This window comes from Sus scrofa, chromosome 2 (assembly GCF_054392235.1).
Source record: "Sus scrofa isolate SSC_HxYL_T2T_F1_AM1 chromosome 2, Sscrofa_HxYL_maternal_Yorkshire_Landrace_v2.0, whole genome shotgun sequence".
NCBI lineage: Eukaryota > Metazoa > Chordata > Mammalia > Artiodactyla > Suidae > Sus > Sus scrofa.
The window spans coordinates 70,187,933-70,207,243 of NC_139384.1; the positions used below are offsets into that span (position 1 = coordinate 70,187,933).

General features: G+C 47.6%; 1 protein-coding gene across 15 annotated transcripts in view; it reads right to left on the bottom strand.

The window, feature by feature from the left end:
* C2H19orf44 (chromosome 2 C19orf44 homolog) overlaps positions 1-19,311 on the bottom strand; it is a 29,869-nt gene that overhangs the window by 8,708 nt on the left and 1,850 nt on the right. For 6 of the 15 annotated variants that reach the window (XM_021083583.2, XM_085012479.1, XM_005661194.4 and 3 more), the window contains exons 2-8: positions 14,851-15,616; positions 11,704-12,025; positions 7,250-7,323; positions 5,913-6,333; positions 4,073-4,168; positions 1,940-2,106; positions 17-98 (exon numbers count right to left, since the gene is read on the bottom strand). In XM_021083583.2, coding sequence (XP_020939242.1) covers positions 27-98; positions 1,940-2,106; positions 4,073-4,168; positions 5,913-6,333; positions 7,250-7,323; positions 11,704-12,025; positions 14,851-15,615 — 1,917 coding nt within the window. In that variant the 5' untranslated portion in view covers position 15,616 and the 3' untranslated portion in view covers positions 17-26. Of the gene's footprint in view, positions 1-16; positions 220-1,939; positions 2,107-4,072; positions 4,169-5,912; positions 6,334-7,249; positions 9,965-11,703; positions 12,026-14,611; positions 15,617-17,840; positions 18,043-19,311 lie in introns of all 15 variants that reach the window. The other 9 variants (XR_002341601.2, XR_001306990.3, XR_002341602.2 and 6 more) reach the window with 4 other exon arrangements.

Below are 19,311 nucleotides of genomic sequence, written 5' to 3' on the forward strand. Positions count from 1 at the left end.
CACAAGTCTGTCTCACCTGCTAGCATTCACAGCTCCTTCTTCACCTCCTCCAGAGCCTCCTCCATGGTCAGCGGAGTGGGCCTGTGTTGTCTGATGTACTGTGGGGCAGAAGACATGGGGAAGCCGTCACCACTGCAGCCTCGGGCTGTTGAAGCTCTGGGTGCTGGAGAGCCTGTCCCCAGGGTCTAGCAAAAAATGATGGGATGCCAGGTGGCAGTGCTGTGGGAACAAGAGGGGAGGTGAGCCCGGGCAGGCTCTGGGCAGGTACCCTGAAGGGGAAGAGGGGCTGCAGTGGGGGTGGGGCTACCAGGGGTGCCCTCTGAGCACACAGGTAGGGGAGAAGGGCTTGGGTGCCACACTCAGGACATGAGCCTAGAGCAGACAGCAGGCAGTCACCGTAGGCTATAGGCAGGTGACATGCTCAGATCGCTGCATCCAATCACCTAATGTACAGCCAGCAGAAACAAAGTTAAAGGGCCCCACAGAGGCGCAGTCAGCCAAGTCCAGAATGTGGGAAACTACTGGACAACCTGTTTTCTTCCGACCAATAAACTGCAAGGAAACAAAAGAGATGGGGCAGGGGGGCAGACCTGTAGAGCAGTGGTTCTCAAAGTGGGTCCCTGGTGGGCCTGTGAGAGTAGTGTCCACTCCCAGGCCTGCCCTGCTGCCATCACGACCTTGGTGTTCGGGCCTGAGGAGGTATGACACTGCTCAGGGCTGAGAACCACTGCTTTAGATTGGGAGGCTCAAAAGACACCAAACAATCTTGATGTATGACTTTGGAGACTAACGACAAAAACAGGAACAAAATGTAGAGCTTTTATTAAATGAGTGGAAATTTACTATTTAATGATATTAAACGTTAATTTGGTTTTGGTATTATAATGGTATTGTGACTTAGAGTTCTTATTTTTAAGAAATATATACTGAAATACTGATAAAATGATAAAAATCATTCAGAACAATTCATATATTGTGATGCCATTTCTGTAAAGAAATACTTATAAATAATACTATACCTATTCTATTTATTTTATACTTTGATATATAGTGTACATATACCTAATGGTTTATATCTTACGTAGGAAAAATCTAAAGAATATAATGTTATGGAGGACTTGACAAGTTCCATATCCAATAAAATTATTATAAAATAATATTTTTTTGTAATCAGAAAAAAATAAATTTGGGGGAGGAGTTTCTGTCATGGCGCAGTGGTTAATGAATCCGACTAGGAACCATGAGGTTGTGGGTTCAATCCCTGCCCTTGCTCAGTGGGTTAAGTTTCCGGCATTGCCGTGAGCTGTGGTGTAGGTCACAGACGCGGCTCAGATCCCGCATTGCTGTGGCTCTGGCGTAGGCCGGTGGCTAGAGCTCCGATTTGACCCCTAGCCTGGGAACCTCCATATGCCGTGGGAGCGGCCCAAGAAAATGGCAAAAAGACTAATTAATTAATTAATTAATTTTGGGGACATTCCCTGGTGGCCTAGCAGTTAAGGATCTGGCATTGACACTGCAGCAGCTCAGGTCACTGCTGTGGCATGGGTTTGATCCCTGGACTGGAAAATTTTGCACGCCATGGGCATGGCCAAAAAATAAAATAATAAATTTTTGGAGGGAAAAAGAGACATAGGTGAGTGTGATGTACCTTGAGCTTTAGCCCTCAGGACTGAGAGAGACCTCGCCCAGTGGCCCTCAGGAAGGGGCTTTGGAGACCCTCACTGAGGAGGTCACCTTTGGTCGGAGGTCACAGAGAGCCTAGGCTGCCGCTGGCGCTTAGTGCCCACCCCATACCAGCCCTGGTCACAGACAAGGACAGAACAAGACTCCTTCCATTAGGACTGAAAGCAGCCGGTTCCCAGCATCCCTGCTGCCCCAGACTAAGCATGGGAAGCCCCCTGCCCTCTCTCCCATGAAGGGGCAGCTGTGCCATGGTCACCTCTTTGGTTTCCTCCAGGGTGTGGTAGTGGAACGAGTCCCGGTCCAGGGAGTGCAGGAGGGACGCGTGTAGGTGCCGGCTGGCCTCGATGAACTGCTGCGTCAGGTTCAGCTGCTGCTTCAGCATGTCATTGAGTGCAAACACGGCTGGGCTGTATGCTGTCAGGGCTGCAACAGTTCCCCATCAGTCAGCAGCCTGGCCCCTGGCCCCTGACAGTCCCTGTACCCCTCGAGGGCCCTGTAGCCACTGCCCCCTCAGCTGTGTCAGGATGCTCTCTGCAGGTGCAGCCACCTTCGGAAGCCATGAAGGCCTGGCCTGTTATGTGCCTATCTCTACTCAGCAATACAAGAACTGCTTTTCATTGACATGTGTGGCTCCCCAGAGCTGCCTGTGTGGGACACTCAACTCCCAGGAAGAACCAGAACGCTCAGGCTGAGCGTCCAACACAAGGAAAGGCCAGTAAAACTGCACCCGCATGGTGCAAATCTAACACTCCTGAACCGTATGATTAAAAGAAGGGATGAGGAGGGAGTTCCTTCATGGCACAGCGGAAACAAATCCAACTAGTATCCATGAGGACACGGGTTCAATCCCTGGTGTCACTCAGTGGGTTAAGGATCTGGTATTGCCACGAGCTGTGGTGTAGGTTGCAGATGCAGCTCAGATCCCGCATTACTGCACAGGAGCTGTAGCTGATTCTAACCCCTGGCCTGGGAACGTCCATATGCCATGGCTGCAGCCCTAAAATAAGCAAATAAAAATAAAAATGGGGAAGAGGATTTCTCATTGTAGCTCAGTGGGTTAAGGACCCGACATTGTCTCTGTGAGGATGCAGGTTTGATCCCTGGCCTCGCTCAGTGGGTTAAGGATCCAGCATTGCTGCAAGCTGCATCATAGGTTGCAGATGCTTCTCAGATCTCGAATTGCGGTGGCTGTGGTGTAGGCCTGCAGCTCTAATTCAGCCCCTGGCGTGGGAGCTTCCATATGCCATAGGTGTGGCTGTAAAAAGAAAAAAAGGGGGGGGGGAGAAGATGCTGTTCCCTGGTAGCTCATCAGGTTAAGTATCCAATGTTTTCACTACTGTGGCTTAGGTCGATGCTATGGCATGGTTCGATCCCTAGCCCTGGAACTTCCGTGTGCCACGGGTGCAGCCAAAAGGTAACAATAAGGAAGAGGGTACATTTTTACATTACACATTTTTAAACACGTACTTAAAATATTTTAGAATTTAAAATGCAATTAAAATATAATTTTTATATAAAAATACAATTTAAAATAACTTCAACTGTTAAAAATGATGATTTATTAAGACTACATAGTAGGGGAAGTTCCTTGGTGGTCTAGTGGGTAAGACTTGGTGCTTTCACCACTGCAGCCCAGTTCAGGCTCTGGTCTGGGATCTGACATCAAGCCACAGCATGCCATGGTCAAAAAAAACCAAAAAAACTAAACAAAACAATGCTAAATAGTAACTGGGAAAAATCTTGAGGTTAATATTAAGTTTTTTAAAAAGGGGAGTTCCCACTGTGGCACAGTGGATTAAAGATCTGGTGCTGGCTCTGTGACGGCTCACATTGCTGCTAAGGCATGGGTTCAATCCCCAGCCTGGTGCAGTGGGTTAAGGATCCCACATTGCCACAGCTGTGGTGTAGGTTGCAGCTGGAACTCAGATTCGATCCCTGGCCTAGGAATTTCCATGTGCAGTGTGTGCAGCCAAAAAATAAATAAATAAATACATAAAGGATGACTTTCTTTTTTAAAGGATATAAACTCCGTACTGGCTAAGTGTCTCCCAGAGAAAAACAGCTATGGATTCTGGACCAAAAAGGCTCAAAGGGGAACACACAAAATAAAAATAGCCCTGTTGGGGTGGAAGGCTCACAGGTGTCTTACTGGTAACCTTACTGTTTAGTCCAGCATCAGCGTCATTTTGCAAGACAGATAACTGCCCTCAGACATTGTTGTCCGGGGTCCCAGGAATTGTGGCAGTTTCCTGAGACTGTAACGATGCCCACCAGCAGATTCCCTGAACCTAATGCTAAAGGAGGCACCACACCTCCAAGGGTGGGCATGAAGTTGCAGGTAAAATGTCCCTTTCACTGACAGGACCCACAAGTTGAGCTGGTCTGTTACCTTCTATGGCATCTGCACTGATGACATGACTGGCAATGGGTGCAGGGTCCACGTAGGCGCCTCCCAGGGCTGGCCCGATGGCCGCCACACTGGCCGCTGTCCCAAGGAAAAAGGAGGAGGGGTGAGTGGACAAGATGCAGAGCAAAGACTTTCTCATCAATGATATGACCTTTAAAATAAGCTAGTGAATCTGTCCTTTTCTCTTTCTGAATGTGATGGCCACCCTCCTTGCTTTTTTAACCTCTTACCCTTTTAAAATTTCCCCAAACCTGCCTCCGTCTTTCTGGTAGGTTCACCATGTTCAACATACAGCTCAGGTGAGCTGGCTGAAGTGGTCACTGAAGCTCAGGGCAGCTGACGAGTGCGGCATCGTGCCCCCTTCCCCAGCTCTTCCCTCCGCAACCATTTGAGGGCTTTGGAATGTTCCCTGACTGTAACAAGCTGGTTTCGTTAGGCTGCCTTTTTTCTTCCTCCTTTCCATGTCAGGACTCGTCTAGGAAATCAGCACCACCAATGTTTTACAAAAGGATCTCTTTAAATTGCAAAAACAGAGTTCCCTGGTGGCGCAGCAGGTTAAGTAGCCAGCATTATCCCTGCTGTGGCTTGGCTCACTGCTGTGGCTCAGGCTCCATCCCTGGCTCAGGAACCTCCACATGGTGTGGCTGTGATGCCTCTCCAAATGATATTTGCGGCAACATGGATGGACCTAGAGATTATCAAACCAAGTGAAATAACTCAGAGAAAGACAAATACCATATATTACATGTGGAATCTAAAATATGGCACAAATGAACCCATCTACAGAACAGAAACAGACTCACAGACATAGAGAACAGACTTGTGGTTGCCAAGGTTGACGGAGGAGGGATGGATTGGGAGTTGGGGGTTAGCAGAAGCAAACTATGACATACAGAATGGATAAACAGCAAGGTCCTACTGTATAGCAAAGAGAACTATATTCAGAGTTCCCACCGTGGTGCAGTGGAAACGAATCCAACTAGGAACCATGAGGTTGAGGATTCGATCCCTGGCCTCACTTAGCGGGTCAAGGATCCAGTGTTGCCATGAGCTGTGGTGTAGGTTGCAGACACGGCTTGGATCTGGCATTGCTGTGGCTGTGGTGTAGGCTCCAGCTACAGGTCCAATTCAACCCCTAACCTGGGAACTTCCATATGCCACAGGTGCAACCCTAAAAAAGAGAAGAAGAAAAAAAAAGTGACCTCTCTGTCCAGAAGGGCCAGGATGCTGGGGACAAGAGAAATACCTGGAAAGCTGCACCAGCCACTATGAGCAGTGCCTGCCACACCCCAGAAGAGAACCCTCCAAAACCCGAGTTTGGACAACCAGCTAAACAAGTGACACGGCAGCCCCTGGACCCCCCAGGCTGGGGCCCCATGAGTCACCTGAACACTCACTGTCCTGGAAGGTGGCTCCTGTCTCAGCACTGCCCCCAGCTCACCCCAGGCATAGCTGACATGTGGAGCACATCACTCTGTGGTGGGGCTGTCCTGGCCACTGCAGCATGTTAGGCAGCACCCCTGGCATCTACCCATAGACTGTCTGTCTGTCACTCAGACCTTGCCAATGTCCTCTGGGGCCGAGATCACCCCAGCTGAGAACCACTGCCTTTGTCTTTGGTTCTGAAACTTTTCAGAGTGTTTTAGAGCTTGGAAGACAGTGGGAAGACAGGGAACCCTGCCCTCTTCAGTGGAAGAGGAGATAGGGTGCTAGGGTCCCCACAGCTAGTTAATGACAACAGCTCAGACCTCCTGGCTCTGGTGCTTGTCACTGCAGCCAGGCCCCCTCCTCCCTCCTCAGAGCTCCAGGCCATCACTCTTACCCTTAGTCCACTGGTAGATGAAGGCAGGATCAGGGGTCTGCACAGCCGTCTCCTTCACCATGACTCTTGCAACACCCCTGGTCCGCTTCTTCTGAGACTTGGGTGTTGGTGGAGGAAGGGCTGTCTCCAGACTTGCAGAAAACTCAGACCGAGTGGCCAGCGTCCTGTCAGGAGACTCCTCAGAATGGGCCGTCAACTCAGACGCTGTCGTTGGACTAGGGGATTTTTCAAAATCTTCCGAGTAAGAAAAGCTCTCGGAGCTGGCCAGAGGTTCCTGTGACATGGGCCCTGGGCCAGAAACACCCTTGGACCCAGCAGACAAGGCCGACCGCTCGCTCAGGTGCTCAGAGACCTCACTTCCAGAGGAAGGGCTCCCTACCCAGGGGCTTCGGCTGGATGCCTTTTCCCTCTGACCATCTTTCTAAAACAAAGGATGGCAGAGGTAACTGAAGGTATCTTGGAACAAGCAACACACTCAAAATACTGCTGCATTAGAATGAAAGCACCCCACCACCACCTGGGGCCTGGCAAGCGAGGGTCCACTCTGGGCAGTATTTGGGCAGGCCAAGTACCGTGGACCCTTCAGCCCAGGACACATGTGTAGGTGGCACATGGGTGGAATTAGCTAAAGCGTCATTATTCTGCATTATTAAAACACATATTGGGAGTTCCTATTGTGGATCAGTGGAAACAAACCTGACTAGTATCCTTAAGGATGCAGGCTCGATCCCTGGCCTTGCTCAGTGGGTTAAGGATCTGGCGTTGCTGCAAACTGCAGTGGAGGTCACAAACAAGGCTTGTATCCCACGTTGCTATGGCTGTGGTGTAGCTGGCAGCTGCAGCTCCAATTCAGCCCCTAGCCGGGGAACCTCCACATACCACAGTACAGCCCTAAAAAAAATGCATTGATCATGAGGCAGTTACTAATACGGCCAGAATCCCCATGGGACACTGGAACAAGAAGAGGTCAATGCAGGTATTATGGTGGGGAGGTCTCAGTGGGACCTGCTTTCACTGTTGGCTACATTAAGTAGCTCGATTCCATTATAACAAAATCAAGGTCTCACCCATGGCACACAGACATTTGAGATCCAAATATTCTTTGCATGGAGGCCATCCTGTACATTGCCAAACAATAAGCAGCATCCCTGGCTGCCACCAACTCAATGTCAGTAGCACCCTGCACCCTAGTCACAATGACCACAATGTCACCAGATGTGGCCAAGTGTCCCCAAGGGGTGCAATCACCCCCAGGTGAGAACTACTGGCTTAGTCATGATGGTTGCAAGCCTTTCTATCTAAAGACCTGCAATGATAAATCAGTTCATTGTACTTACTTTCTGTTCAAAGTCTGGTTTCTCACTGACAGCTGGAGACAGATCATCAAGGGATAAAATGTTTATTCTAAAATCTGTAATGAAAAATGCAACATGACAATATTGACTCATTTATTTACTCCATAGCCTACTAGCACTTGTAGGCACCAGGCTAAATGCTAGGGACAGGAAGCTTGGAAGGCATGCCATGCCTGTTTTCAGAAAGCTTGCCCAGGGGTCTGAGTGCTTCTTCTTTTCTGAAGGACTAGGGAGTGACTATTTTTGGCTTTTCGGACTAGTCTGTCTGTTACAGTTGCTCAGCTCTGCTCTTATGATTCAAAAACTGCCACAAATCATGTGTAAATGAATGGGCATGGCTGTGTCCCAATAAAACTTTATTTATAAAAATGGGCCTCCTCGCCCCTGGCCTAGACAGAAGAGCAGATGATCACAGTGCCACGAAGGAGGCACAGTGACAAGGGTGCACAAGGTCCCCTCCTCTGAGGAGAGGCACCTTGTCCTAAGTTCTCATTTACAGAGAGTTAAGGCCACAGGAGCTCAGGTGAACAACCGCTCTGTGGGGCCAGCTGGCCAGTCACCAGCACCCAAGTGCTGGGCGGCCACTCAGGAGCAGGAATGCTCAGCCCAGGTCTGGTGCCCCAGCAGATTTCTGCCCATTCAACCTGTGAGCCCGCCATTGGCAGTGTCAGCAGGGCCTCTACCATTGGCCCAGTTCAAGACCCTGAAGCACAGACGTTGTATGTGTGTGCTGGGAGGCGGGGGGAGGGGGGTATGTGTGGATTGGAGCTGTGCCTCCTGCCTGCATGGCCTCAAAACCCAAGCAGAGGGAGTTCCTGTCATAGCTCAGCAGGTTAAGAATCCAATATAGTGTCCATGAAGATGTGGGTTCAAACACTGGCCTCGCTCTGTGGATTAAGGATCCAGCATTGCAGCAAGCTGCAGCGTAGATCACAGAAGCAGTTCAGATCTGGCATTGCTGTAACTGTGACACAAGCCTCAGCAGCAGCTCTGATTCGACCCCTAGCCCAGGAACTTCCTTATGCCAATGGTGCGGCTGTAAAAAGAAAAGAACTCAAGCAGGTACATGATCCAACCATGGCTGATCTGGGAGGGGGGCCCAGGGCCCCTAGGGGCTTCCACAAAACAGGAAGGGGACAGTAAGCAGGAGCAGACGGGAGTAGGACCCTCTGGACAGGTGGTGAGCAAGAGAGAAAAAAGGGTGGGCCACCCACGCTCTCTGGAAAGGTCGGCTGAGTGAAGTACCACCACATGCCAGTCAGCCTGACATGGGATCATATCAAAGCCCACACATGACACTAGCGCTAGGGGCTCCTCCCGCCCACCTCCCAGCTCCTCTGACATTGCCAGTCACTACAGTGCCGTGGGACAGGTAGATCCAGAGATAACGTTCATGGACCAAGGCATCCGAGGCAGCTTGGGCAAAGGCACCACAGAAGACTGTGGACTAGCCTTTAGGAACAGTGTTGGTGCTGGCTGCGAAATAACATTATTGTCACATCAGCTGACATTGACATGCACTTTTACTGTGAAGCAGGACCCACTGAGGCCTCCACGGGCACCAGCTCACTGACACAATTCTGCCTCACCTCACAGATGAGGAACATGAGGCACACAGAACCCCGGACTGCTTGACCAGTAAGGACATCCACCCCAGGTATGCTAAACCCCCAACTCAGACTAGTACTCCCCACTCCCAGCTGCCTGCCTCCCTTGAGGCTGCATCAGGATGAGGGAAGGGGGGGTCTGGGCACCAAGGGGCCTCTCTGGGCCAGTGGCAAGGGCTGAGGGGCAGCCCAGCAGGGCAAGAAGCCAGGTCTGGCACCTGCCCCACCAGCTACACCCACCTTCTCATCCACACCGGCCAGGCTGGCGAGGATGCCCACTCACCAGTCTCTTGGGCCCAAAGATCCGAGCCCGTGTTGGCAAGGCACCAAGTGGCATCCAGCAGATGGCAGGCCCTGAGGCTGCCACATCACTGGAGTCCATCCCCCAGCCTTCTCTGACCCTCATGAGATCACCTTGGTTGGCGGTGCACTTCCTCCCGGCCCACACCCAGTGGTACTTTGGCACCTTGAATATTTGAGCTGCAGGAATCTGAGACACAGCGGGGGCTGCGAGGGCTCCCTGACCCTCTCCCCTGAAGCAGGTTGTTAGACCTTCACGTAAGACGCGCTTTCCCTCTACCCAGAGGAAAGGAGCATCCTTACGCCCAAGATGGAGGGACACGGAGCGATCCCAACCCCAAGTAGCACACTACTACTCCCCTTAGCTCATATCCTCTTGTCTATCACATTTTCTCCCGATTTTCCACTCCTCATCAAACTTATCGTGAGGCGTGACCGTTTCTTCATTTCCTTATGAAGGCTCTTGTGTCACATAAAACTTACATTACATATTTATCACATATTTATTTAACATCTGAATGCTTGGAGTTCCTGTTGTGGCACAGCAGAAATGGATCCGACTAGGAACCATGAGGTTGCGGGTTCGATCCCTGGCCTCGCTCAGTCAGTTAAGGATCCGACATTGCCATGAGCTGTGCTGTAGGTCACAGATGTGGCCCTGGCCTCGCTCAGTCAGTTAAGGATCCGACATTGCCATGAACTGTGCTGTAGGTCACAGATGTGGCTTGGATCTGGCGTTGCTGTAGCTGTGACGTAGTCCGGCAGCAACAGCTTCAATAAGACCCCTAGCCTAGGATCCTCCATGTGCCGCAGGTGAGGCCCTCAAAAGATAAAAGACCAAAAAAAAAAAAAAAACACCCAAAACCAAAAAACTGAATGCTTTTCTCCCGTTAATTTGCCTCTTCTTCTTTTTTTTTTTCTTTTTGGCTATGCCGGCAGCATATGGACGTTCCTGGACCAGGGATGGAATCCAAGCTGCAGCTAGACCTGTGCTAAAGCTGCATCCACGCCAGATTCTTAGCCCACTACACTGGGCTGGGGGTTGAACCTGTGCTGCCACAGAGACCACAAAGATCCTTAACCCACTATGCCATAACAGGAACTTCTAACCTGTCTTTTGTTAAACAGCCCCAGCTGAAAACCTGAAAGACACAAGGAACAGCTATTTGTCCTTCCCTACAACTGATTCACAGGCTACTGATCGTCCAGCACCTGGGGGCAGGGGTGCGTCTAATTGTCATCAAATTCCTGACATGCTGGATCCTTAACCTGCTGAACCACAGGAGAACTTCAGTCACAAATATTTTTATTATTTGAACATCATTCAACATGATTTTTATTTTAATATTGTACGTATTTAAGAAAGAGCAGAAAGGGGAGTTCCCGTTGTGGTTCAGCGGAACCGAATCTGACTAGCATCCGTGAGGAGGCAGGTTTGATCCCTGACCTCACTCAGTGGGTTAAGGATCCAGCATTACCGTGAGCTGTGGTGTAGGTTGCAGATGCAGCTCGGATCCTGCATTGCTGTGGCTATGGTGTAGGCCGGCAGCTACAGCTCCGATTTGACCCTTAGCCTGGGAACCTGCATATGCCACGGATGCAGCCCTAAAAAGACAAAAGACCGAAAAAAAAGAAAGAAAAAGAAAAGAAAGAACAGAAAAGTTGTTCTCTTGTGGCAGAGTGGGTTCAGGATGCACACTGTCACTACCGCAACTTGGGTCACTGCTGTGGCATGGGTTGCATTCCTTTCTGGAAACTTCCACATGCTGAAGGTACAGCCTTCCCACCCCTAAAAGTGACTGGCTAGAGATCTGTTTCATTTTCTGAATTTAAAAAGGAAAGGAGGAGTTCCCATAGCGACTCAGCAGAAACAAATCAGACTAGTATCCATGAGGACAGAGGTTCCATCCCTGGCCTTGCTCAATGGGTTAAGGATCCAGCATTGCTGTGAGCTGCGGTGTGGGTCACAGGTGCAGCTCAGATCTCGAGTTGCTGTGGCTGTGGTGTCAGCCTGCAGCTGTAGCGCAGATTCGACCCCTAGCCTGGGAACCTCCATATGCCGTGGGTGCAGGCCTAAAAAGACAAAAAAAAATTTTTTAATTAAAATATAAAGGAAAGGAAAGGAGTTCCCTGGTGGGTCAGTGGGTTAAGGATCTGGCATTGTTGCTGTTGTGGCTTGGGTTGCTGCTATGGCACAGGTTCAATCCCTAGCCTGGGGAGCTTCTGCATACCAAAAAGAAAAAGAAAAAAAGAAAAAAAGGAAGGGAGGCAAATTCCTTTTTCACAACAAGAAAAACTGAGTTGCCTTTCTCATCCACATGTCTTGAGAAGGATTTTTTTTTTTTTTCTGCTCTGTCACTGGGCAACATTACCAGATGAAGGCTTAAAGACAGAACAAAAATCTGACTTGGCTCCTTGACTAGGAAAGATCAGGAAGCCGAGGGTGTGACTGGTACTCCTCATGACAATACCCTGTGACACCACACTGGGGACCCTAAAGGCAGACCTGCCCTTCCTACCCAGGGTTACCGTTTAGGCTGTCATCGGTAGCTGCTGAGGGAGACTCCTCCAGAGGCCCAGCCTCACTCCATCTGGGCGGGGATGAGAGCTTGCCGTCCCCGACTGTCGAAGGCAATGACTTCGGAAAGGTGCCGGGAGTGGAAATCGATGCTTTGTGGGGGGCTGTGTCATCTGAAATGTGAGTCTGTGGGGAACAATTTCTTGAGCCAGTGCTGCGAAGGATCCCATCGGCTGACTGTGAGGTTGGCACACGTGATGTCCAAAATGGCTTTGAACTGGAAAGGTCCTTACTGGGCAGTGAAAGGACTCTTGGTTGAGTTGGGGTCTGATCCTACTTTGGAGGAAATTAAGTGAAATTACCAAATGTACGACACATCTGTCCTTATCATTGGACACCACGGCTGGTGGGAAGCATGAGACTAACTCCTTGGTGATCAAACAATTATCCTTCTCTGCTCCTATCTCTCCTCTCCCCCCATTTCTGGAAGTCAAGGTACAACATTTAGACAAGCTAACACTGAGATTAGAAATACTCCACAAGGGAGTTCCCTGGTGGTCTAGTGGTTATGCTTTCACTGCTGCAGGCTGGGTTCAATCCCTGGTCTGGGAACCCAGGCCCCACATCAAGTTATTGCATGCCATGGCCAAAAAAATTAAAAAGAAAAAAACATACTCCACAAATAATTAGGAATATCACTTTGCTTTCAAATACATACCGTTAATTACACATTTTCTAAACCAGGTTCCCTTAGTACGTGATCTATGACTGCCTGGATCTTCAACAGAGTCAAAATCAATATACAGATTTTTCCCTTTTAGAATGCAACCTTCCTAGAGTTCCCAGGTGGCACAGTAGGTTCAGGATCTGGTGTTGTCACTGCTGTGGCGCAGGTTCAATCCCTGGCCCCATAACTTCTATATGCTTTGGGCATGGCCAAAAGGAAAGAAATCTTTAAAAGATTAAAAACAAAACAAAACAAGACCAATGGAGTTCATGTCGCAGCTCAGCAGTAATGAACCCAATTTGTATCCATGAGGATGTGGGTTCAATCCCTGGCCTTGCTTGGTGGGTTAAGGATCCACCATTGCCACGAGCTGTGGTGTAGGTCACGGACAAGGATCGGATCCCATTTGCTGTGGCTACAGCTGTGATTTTCCCCCTAGCCTGGGAACTTCCATATGCCATGTGTATGGCCCTAAATAGACTAAAATAAATAAATTAATTAAAAAAAACCTACAACCGTCCCATCACTTCACACGCATAGGATGGCTATGACAAAAAACAAAAAACAAAACCAAAAAACCCCCCGGAAAACAAATGTGGGCGAGAATGTAGAGAAACTGGAGCCCTCATACACTGCTGATGGGAAACAGTTCATCTGTTCCACAACAAGTTACACATAGAATTACTATAGGACGCAGCAATTCCACTCCTAGGTATAGACCCAAAAGAACTGAAAACAGGGACTCAGATACTTGTACACTAGTCACAATCACCAAAAGGTGGAAACAACCCAAATGCCTATCAATAGATGAATGGATAAACCAAATGTGGTCCACCCATACGATGGAATAATATTCAGCCATAAAAAGGAATGAAGCACTGATACACGCTCCAATGTGAGTGAACCTCGAAAAAATCATGCTGAGGGGAAGAAACCAGACACAAAAGGCCAGGTGTTGTCTGATTCCATGTGATTCCATTACATGAAATGTCTAGAACAGGCAAACCCACAGAGACAGAAAGGAGATAGTGACTATTAGGTTCTAGGGGAGGGAGAAACAGAAGTGATACTAGGTAAGGGTTTCCTTTGGGGATGATGATACTGTTTTGGAACGAGACAGAGCTGGTGGTTTGTGTAAGGCACTAAATGCCACTGGATTGTTATTAGATCAATTTTAGGTTATTTCACCCCAATTTTATTTATTTATTTTTTAATTTTGACCTTTTTTTTTTCTTTTTTAGCTATGGCATGCAGTGGCTTAATATGTGCCCTCAGTTCCCAGACCAGGATTGAACCCGGACCACAGTGGTGAAAGTGCCGAGTCCTAACCACTAGACCACAAGGGAACTCCCACCTCAATTTTTAAAAAATGGAAAGGCAGCCTTCCCAAGTTAGTGATTATTGTGTGGTACAACTGACAAGTAGGCGAGGATCACCAATAGCAGTGATCACTGCTGGTGCTGTCATGTGGTGTATATAGCATAAGCTCAACATATTGCAAAACTGTCTAATGTGTCCCAAATCCCGTCCCTTACAGAACAGACCAGGAATGGGTACCTGTGATGGGCTGAAACCCAACCTTTCCTTTGTAAACACTTTCTCAAGTAGCTTATGAGTGATGGCTGCCATCAGAGTCTCTAGTGGGAGTTCCCTTGTGGTGCAGTATGTTAAGGATCTGGCATATCACTGCAGTGGCTTGGGTCGCTGCTGTGGCATGGTTTCTATCCCTGGGCCAGGAATTCCACATGCCTTGGGCATAGCCAAAAAAAAAAACAAAAACAAACCAAAAAAAAACCTCTAGTGCTATGACATAAAGGTACAAATGCAAAACTTCTACTAAAAATAAATACAAGCAGGAGTTCCCTGGTGGCCTAGCAGGTTTAGGATCCAGTATTGTCACTATGGTGGCTCAGGTCACTGCTGTGGCATGGGTTTAATTTCTGGCTGGGGAATTTCCTCATGCCACAGGTGTGGTAAATAAATAAATAGATAGGGAGTTCCTGTCGTGGCTCAGTGGTTAACGAATCCGACTAGGAACCATGAGGTTGCAGGTTCGATCCCTGGCCTTGCTCAGTGGGTTAAGGATCTGGCGTTGCCATGAGCTGTGGTGTAAGTTGCAGACACAGCTCGGATCCTGCATTGCTGTGGCTGTGGTGTAGGCTGGCGGCTACAGCTCTGATTGGACCCCTAGCCTGGGAACCTCCATATGTTGCAGGAGCGGCCCTAGAAAAGGCAAAAAGACTAAATAAATAAATAAATAAATAAATAGATGGATAAATTGATAAGTAGACAAATGAATAGACAGGAAGAACAGATAGATAGAATAGATAGGATAGAAAGAAAGAAAGATAGAAAGAATAGATAGATAGATAGAAAAAATAGATAGGTAGATAGGTAAATAGATAGGTAGATAGGCAGATGCAAATCTTACCGAGAACAGTTTTATTTGTTGTTCTTCACTGACCCTAGTGCTGGTGAAACCCTGATTTGTGGCTGTGTTTTTTTCTCTAGGAGACTCCATCAAGCTTCCCAGCAGCTCCTTCATTTCCTCCTCATCGCTGTCTGGAGAATCCAGTTTTCTAGGAGGTTTCTTTTCTTTGAGTGTTTGAAAATTCCTCTCTTTCCCAGCATGTGCTTTGGGGGATATCTTTTCAACAAGTGCTTCTCTCTTCTTTAGAAACTTACTGACCTTTCCACTGGGCTTGTCACCCTCAGAGACAAGAATTTCACGGGTCTGTGTCCAGGAGGTTTTGTCTGTGTTCTGTGAAGAAAGGTCACCCGGCCTCCTGGGGGGAATGTCGTCTGCTCCACTAGGAAGCATGTCCTCAGAAGTCTTCAGGTCAGATTCCACGTGAGACAACGCCATCTGCACCTTCCGATTCCTGATCTTGCTTTCGATCTGGGCCAGCTTCGTGAGTGCAGCATTGGCCCTGACCTTTGAGGCCATGGTCAGGGGTCTACCTGAGGAGGGCCAGGGCCCACTCCCCAGGACAGCGTTCTCTTTGGGGGATAAGTGTCTTCCACCCACAGTTTGGTTTCTTTTTAGAAATCTGCTCTGACTGGGTGCTATTTTGGTAAGACTTCGACTGATTCCCAAGTTCTGGATTTCTTCCACCTTTGAATCTTCCAAGGAAATATCACTGAAGTCACCAAAGATATTGGACACGGGACGGCTGGGTTTTCTTATTGAAGCCATTCTAGGGAGTAAAGAAAGAAAACTTTAATACCTGGTATTCATACAGTGCATTTAAATCCCTCGTTGCCTCCTACCACCTGGGTGGGACTGCATCCCCTTTTCCCCCCTGGCCAGAGCCTCCCCTTCAAGCTTGATGATGACAATGAAAATAATAAGACACCTTGTATATTACCACTAAATTACCATTCAAGGCCAGGGGTTTTTTGGTTTGTTTGTTTGTTTGTTTGTTTGCTTTTTAGGGCTGCGCCTGCAGCATATGGAAGTTCCCAGGCTAGGGGCTGAATCAAAACTATAGTTGCCAGCCTACACCACAGCCACAGCAATGTGAGATCCAAGCCTCATCTGCGACCTACCCCACAGCTCGAGGTAAGGCTGGATCCTCAACCCACTGAATGAGGCCAGGGATCGAACCCTCAACCTCATGGTTCCTAGTTGGATTCATTTCTGCTGCACCACAACGAGAACTCCCAACGAGGTCTTAAGTGAAATACATTACATATTAAAGACAAGAGCCGCAGCTGACAAGGGCTTAATCTCTAGAATATATAAACAACTTATACAACCCAACAGCAAAAAAACCAATCAATCAATGGAAAAATGGGCAAAAGACCTGAACAGACATTTCTCCAAAGAAGATATACAGATGGTCAACAAACACATGAAAAAATGCTCAACATTGTTGATTATAAGAGAAATGCAAATCAAAACTACCATGAGATATCACCTCACACCCGTCAGAATGGCCATCATTAATAAATGGCCATCATTAACAAGTGCTGGAGGGGCTGTGGAGAAAAGGGAACCCTCCTGCACTGTTGGTGGGAATGTAAACTGGTACAGCCACTATGGAGAACAGTTTGGAGATACCTTAGAAATCTATACATAGAACTTCCATATGACCCTGCAATCCCACTCTTGGGCATCTATCCGTACAAAACTCTACTTAAAAGAGACACGTGCACCCGCATGTTCATTGCAGCACTATTCACAATAGCCAGGACATGGAAACAACCCAAATGTCCATCGACAGATGATTGGATTCGGAAGAGGTGGTATATATACACAATGGAATACTACTCAGCCATAAAAAAGAATGATGACATAATGCCATTTGCAGCAACATGGATGGAACTAGAGACTCTCATACTGAGTGAAATGAGCCAGAAAGACAAAGACAAATGCCATATGATATCACTTATAACTGGAATCTAATATCCAGCACAAATGAACATCTCCTCAGAAAAGAAAATCATGAACTTGGAGAAGAGACTTGTGGCTGCCTGATGGGAGGGGGAGGGAGTGGGAGGGATGGGGAGCTTGGGCTTATCAGGCACAACTTAGAATAGATTTACAAGGAGATCCTGCTGAATAGCATTGAGAACTTTGTCTAGATACTCATGTTGCAACAGAAAAAAGGGTGGGGGAAAAACTGTAATTGCAATGTACACATGTAAGGATAACCTGACCCCCTTACTGTACAGTGGGAAAAAAAAAAAAAAAGACGAGAGCCAGTGTTTCTCAGGCCCCGGCACTCAGCTCAGAGCTGCATTATCTCATTTAACCCTCACTCAAGCCAGATGGTTGCCATCCCCCTCATGCAGAGGAGGTGGAGGAAATGAAGGCCTCCCACAGGTTAGGTCACCAGGCCAGGGAGTAGCAGAGCCAAGTTCAAAGTTCGGGTCCAATTCCAAAGACCCCATTGGCCCCCATCATGCTTCATTGCCTCTCCAATTGCTCCATCTCCACTCAAGAGTCGGACCCCAAACTGGGTTTCAATGACTTTATCCAAGTGTCCTCAGCTCTCTCAAAAAGAGTTGTTGAAATACCATCTGAATATGTAATGAGTTCCCTGGAAGTCTTATTTTACTTAAAGTGTGAGAACCACTGCCCTGGAAGCAGGAAGTGGGGCTGTGGATAGACATAGGCCCCTCACTAAATGTTGACTATGAGTTGCGTGGCATGTGCGTGCTGGTGTATGGTTTCCCGGGGAGAAGGGCCATAGTTTTCATCATATTCTCAGAGCTCCCATGTGCCCCTGCAAGAATATGAATGATCCACTGTATGAGCAAAGTTTCGAAAGATTTTAAAGAGTTTATAAAATGGAAAAATATGACATGGGTGAGTGTGAGTTTGCTGCAGCCCCCTTAACTAGGAACTTGGCAACAACAATGAAAATGTAAAATGCATAAACTGTGACCCCCACAATTCCTAGTCTGGGAATTTACCTGCTATTATGTTCTCAAACACACACAGAGATATATGTTCAAGGAATGTCTTGGCAGCGTTGTTTGTGCTCATCGAAAATCTGAACCCATCCACAGAGGCCTGTGAAATCCAGATGACCACAGGCAGACAATGGAACACTATGCAGCTGTTAAAAAGAATGGGCACTCTCTGTGCATAGCCATGTCTCCAGCATAATGATCTCTGAGGCAGAAAAGACAAGATGCAGAACCACACTTTAGCTCCATACTGTTTGAATGTTTTAGCAAGGCCATGTGTAACTTTTATGTAAAAAAAAAATATTCACTGTGAGACCTAAAAAAGCCTATTTTTACCACTCTGTCCATTCAGAAAACAATCTTATTGGGATTGCCAGATTAAATACAGGACACCCAGTTATCTGAATTTCCAGATAAACAGCAAATAATTTTAAAAATATGTGACCTGAATATTTTTATACTAAAAGGTAATGTTCCAAATATTTTTAGACTAAAAAGTAGTATGTTCCAAATATTCTTATACTAAAAAACAATTTGTTGCCTATCTGAAATGGAAATTAAACTGGCTGCCCCATATTTTTTTTTCTTTTTTAGGGCCCCACCTGCGGCATATGGAAGTTCCTGGGCAAAGGGTTGAATTGGAGCTGCACCTGCCACAGCCACAGCAATGCAGGATCCGAGCTGAGTCTGTGACCCAAACCACAGCTCGTAGCAATGCCGGATCCTTAACCCACTGAGCAGGGCCAGGGATCGAACCCACATCCTCTAGGGCACTATGTCGGGTTCTTAACCCACTGAGCCACAACAGGAACTCCTGGCTGTCCAATATTTTGATTTATTAAATCTGGCAACACTTTATCTTATGCACCTTTCAAAGCTGAGCTCAAACCTTTTAGGCAAGGTAAAACATTTAACCCAGCCCCTGAGATTCTGTACAAGAATGAATTATTTTTATTATTTTGCTGTCTGTTTCTCTGACCAGGGGGCTTGCTTGCTTTTCTCCATCTTAACCACCTTGCATACTAATAGTGCTCAACAGAGGCCTGACCATAGTGGTCAATGAATGCAAAACCACACCCAACAGAAACAGTGCAGAATTCCTAGTCTGAGTGACCCTGGTCAAGATGTTTAACCACTTTGTGCCTCAGATTGCTCATTTATAAACAAGGAACAATAACTATTACCCTCATAAGATTCCTATGTTCAGTGTGGGGCATGGAATAGGCATACAATAAAATTTAGACAGTAGTAATAACTGTATCTGGATGACCTGCATAATGGGCTCACTTTTAGCTGGAAGGACGTGGTGAAGGGGAAGTAGAAAGAACTGAATAAACAGCCATCTTTGTTAATATTTTTATAACCGAGGCTCTCGAGATGACTCAGCCCATGCCATTCGGTGGGTCAGAGGGGAAGCCTGACTACCATGCCAGGTTTTCTGGCACCTAGTTCTTCTGAAATTTTCCCTAGGTTT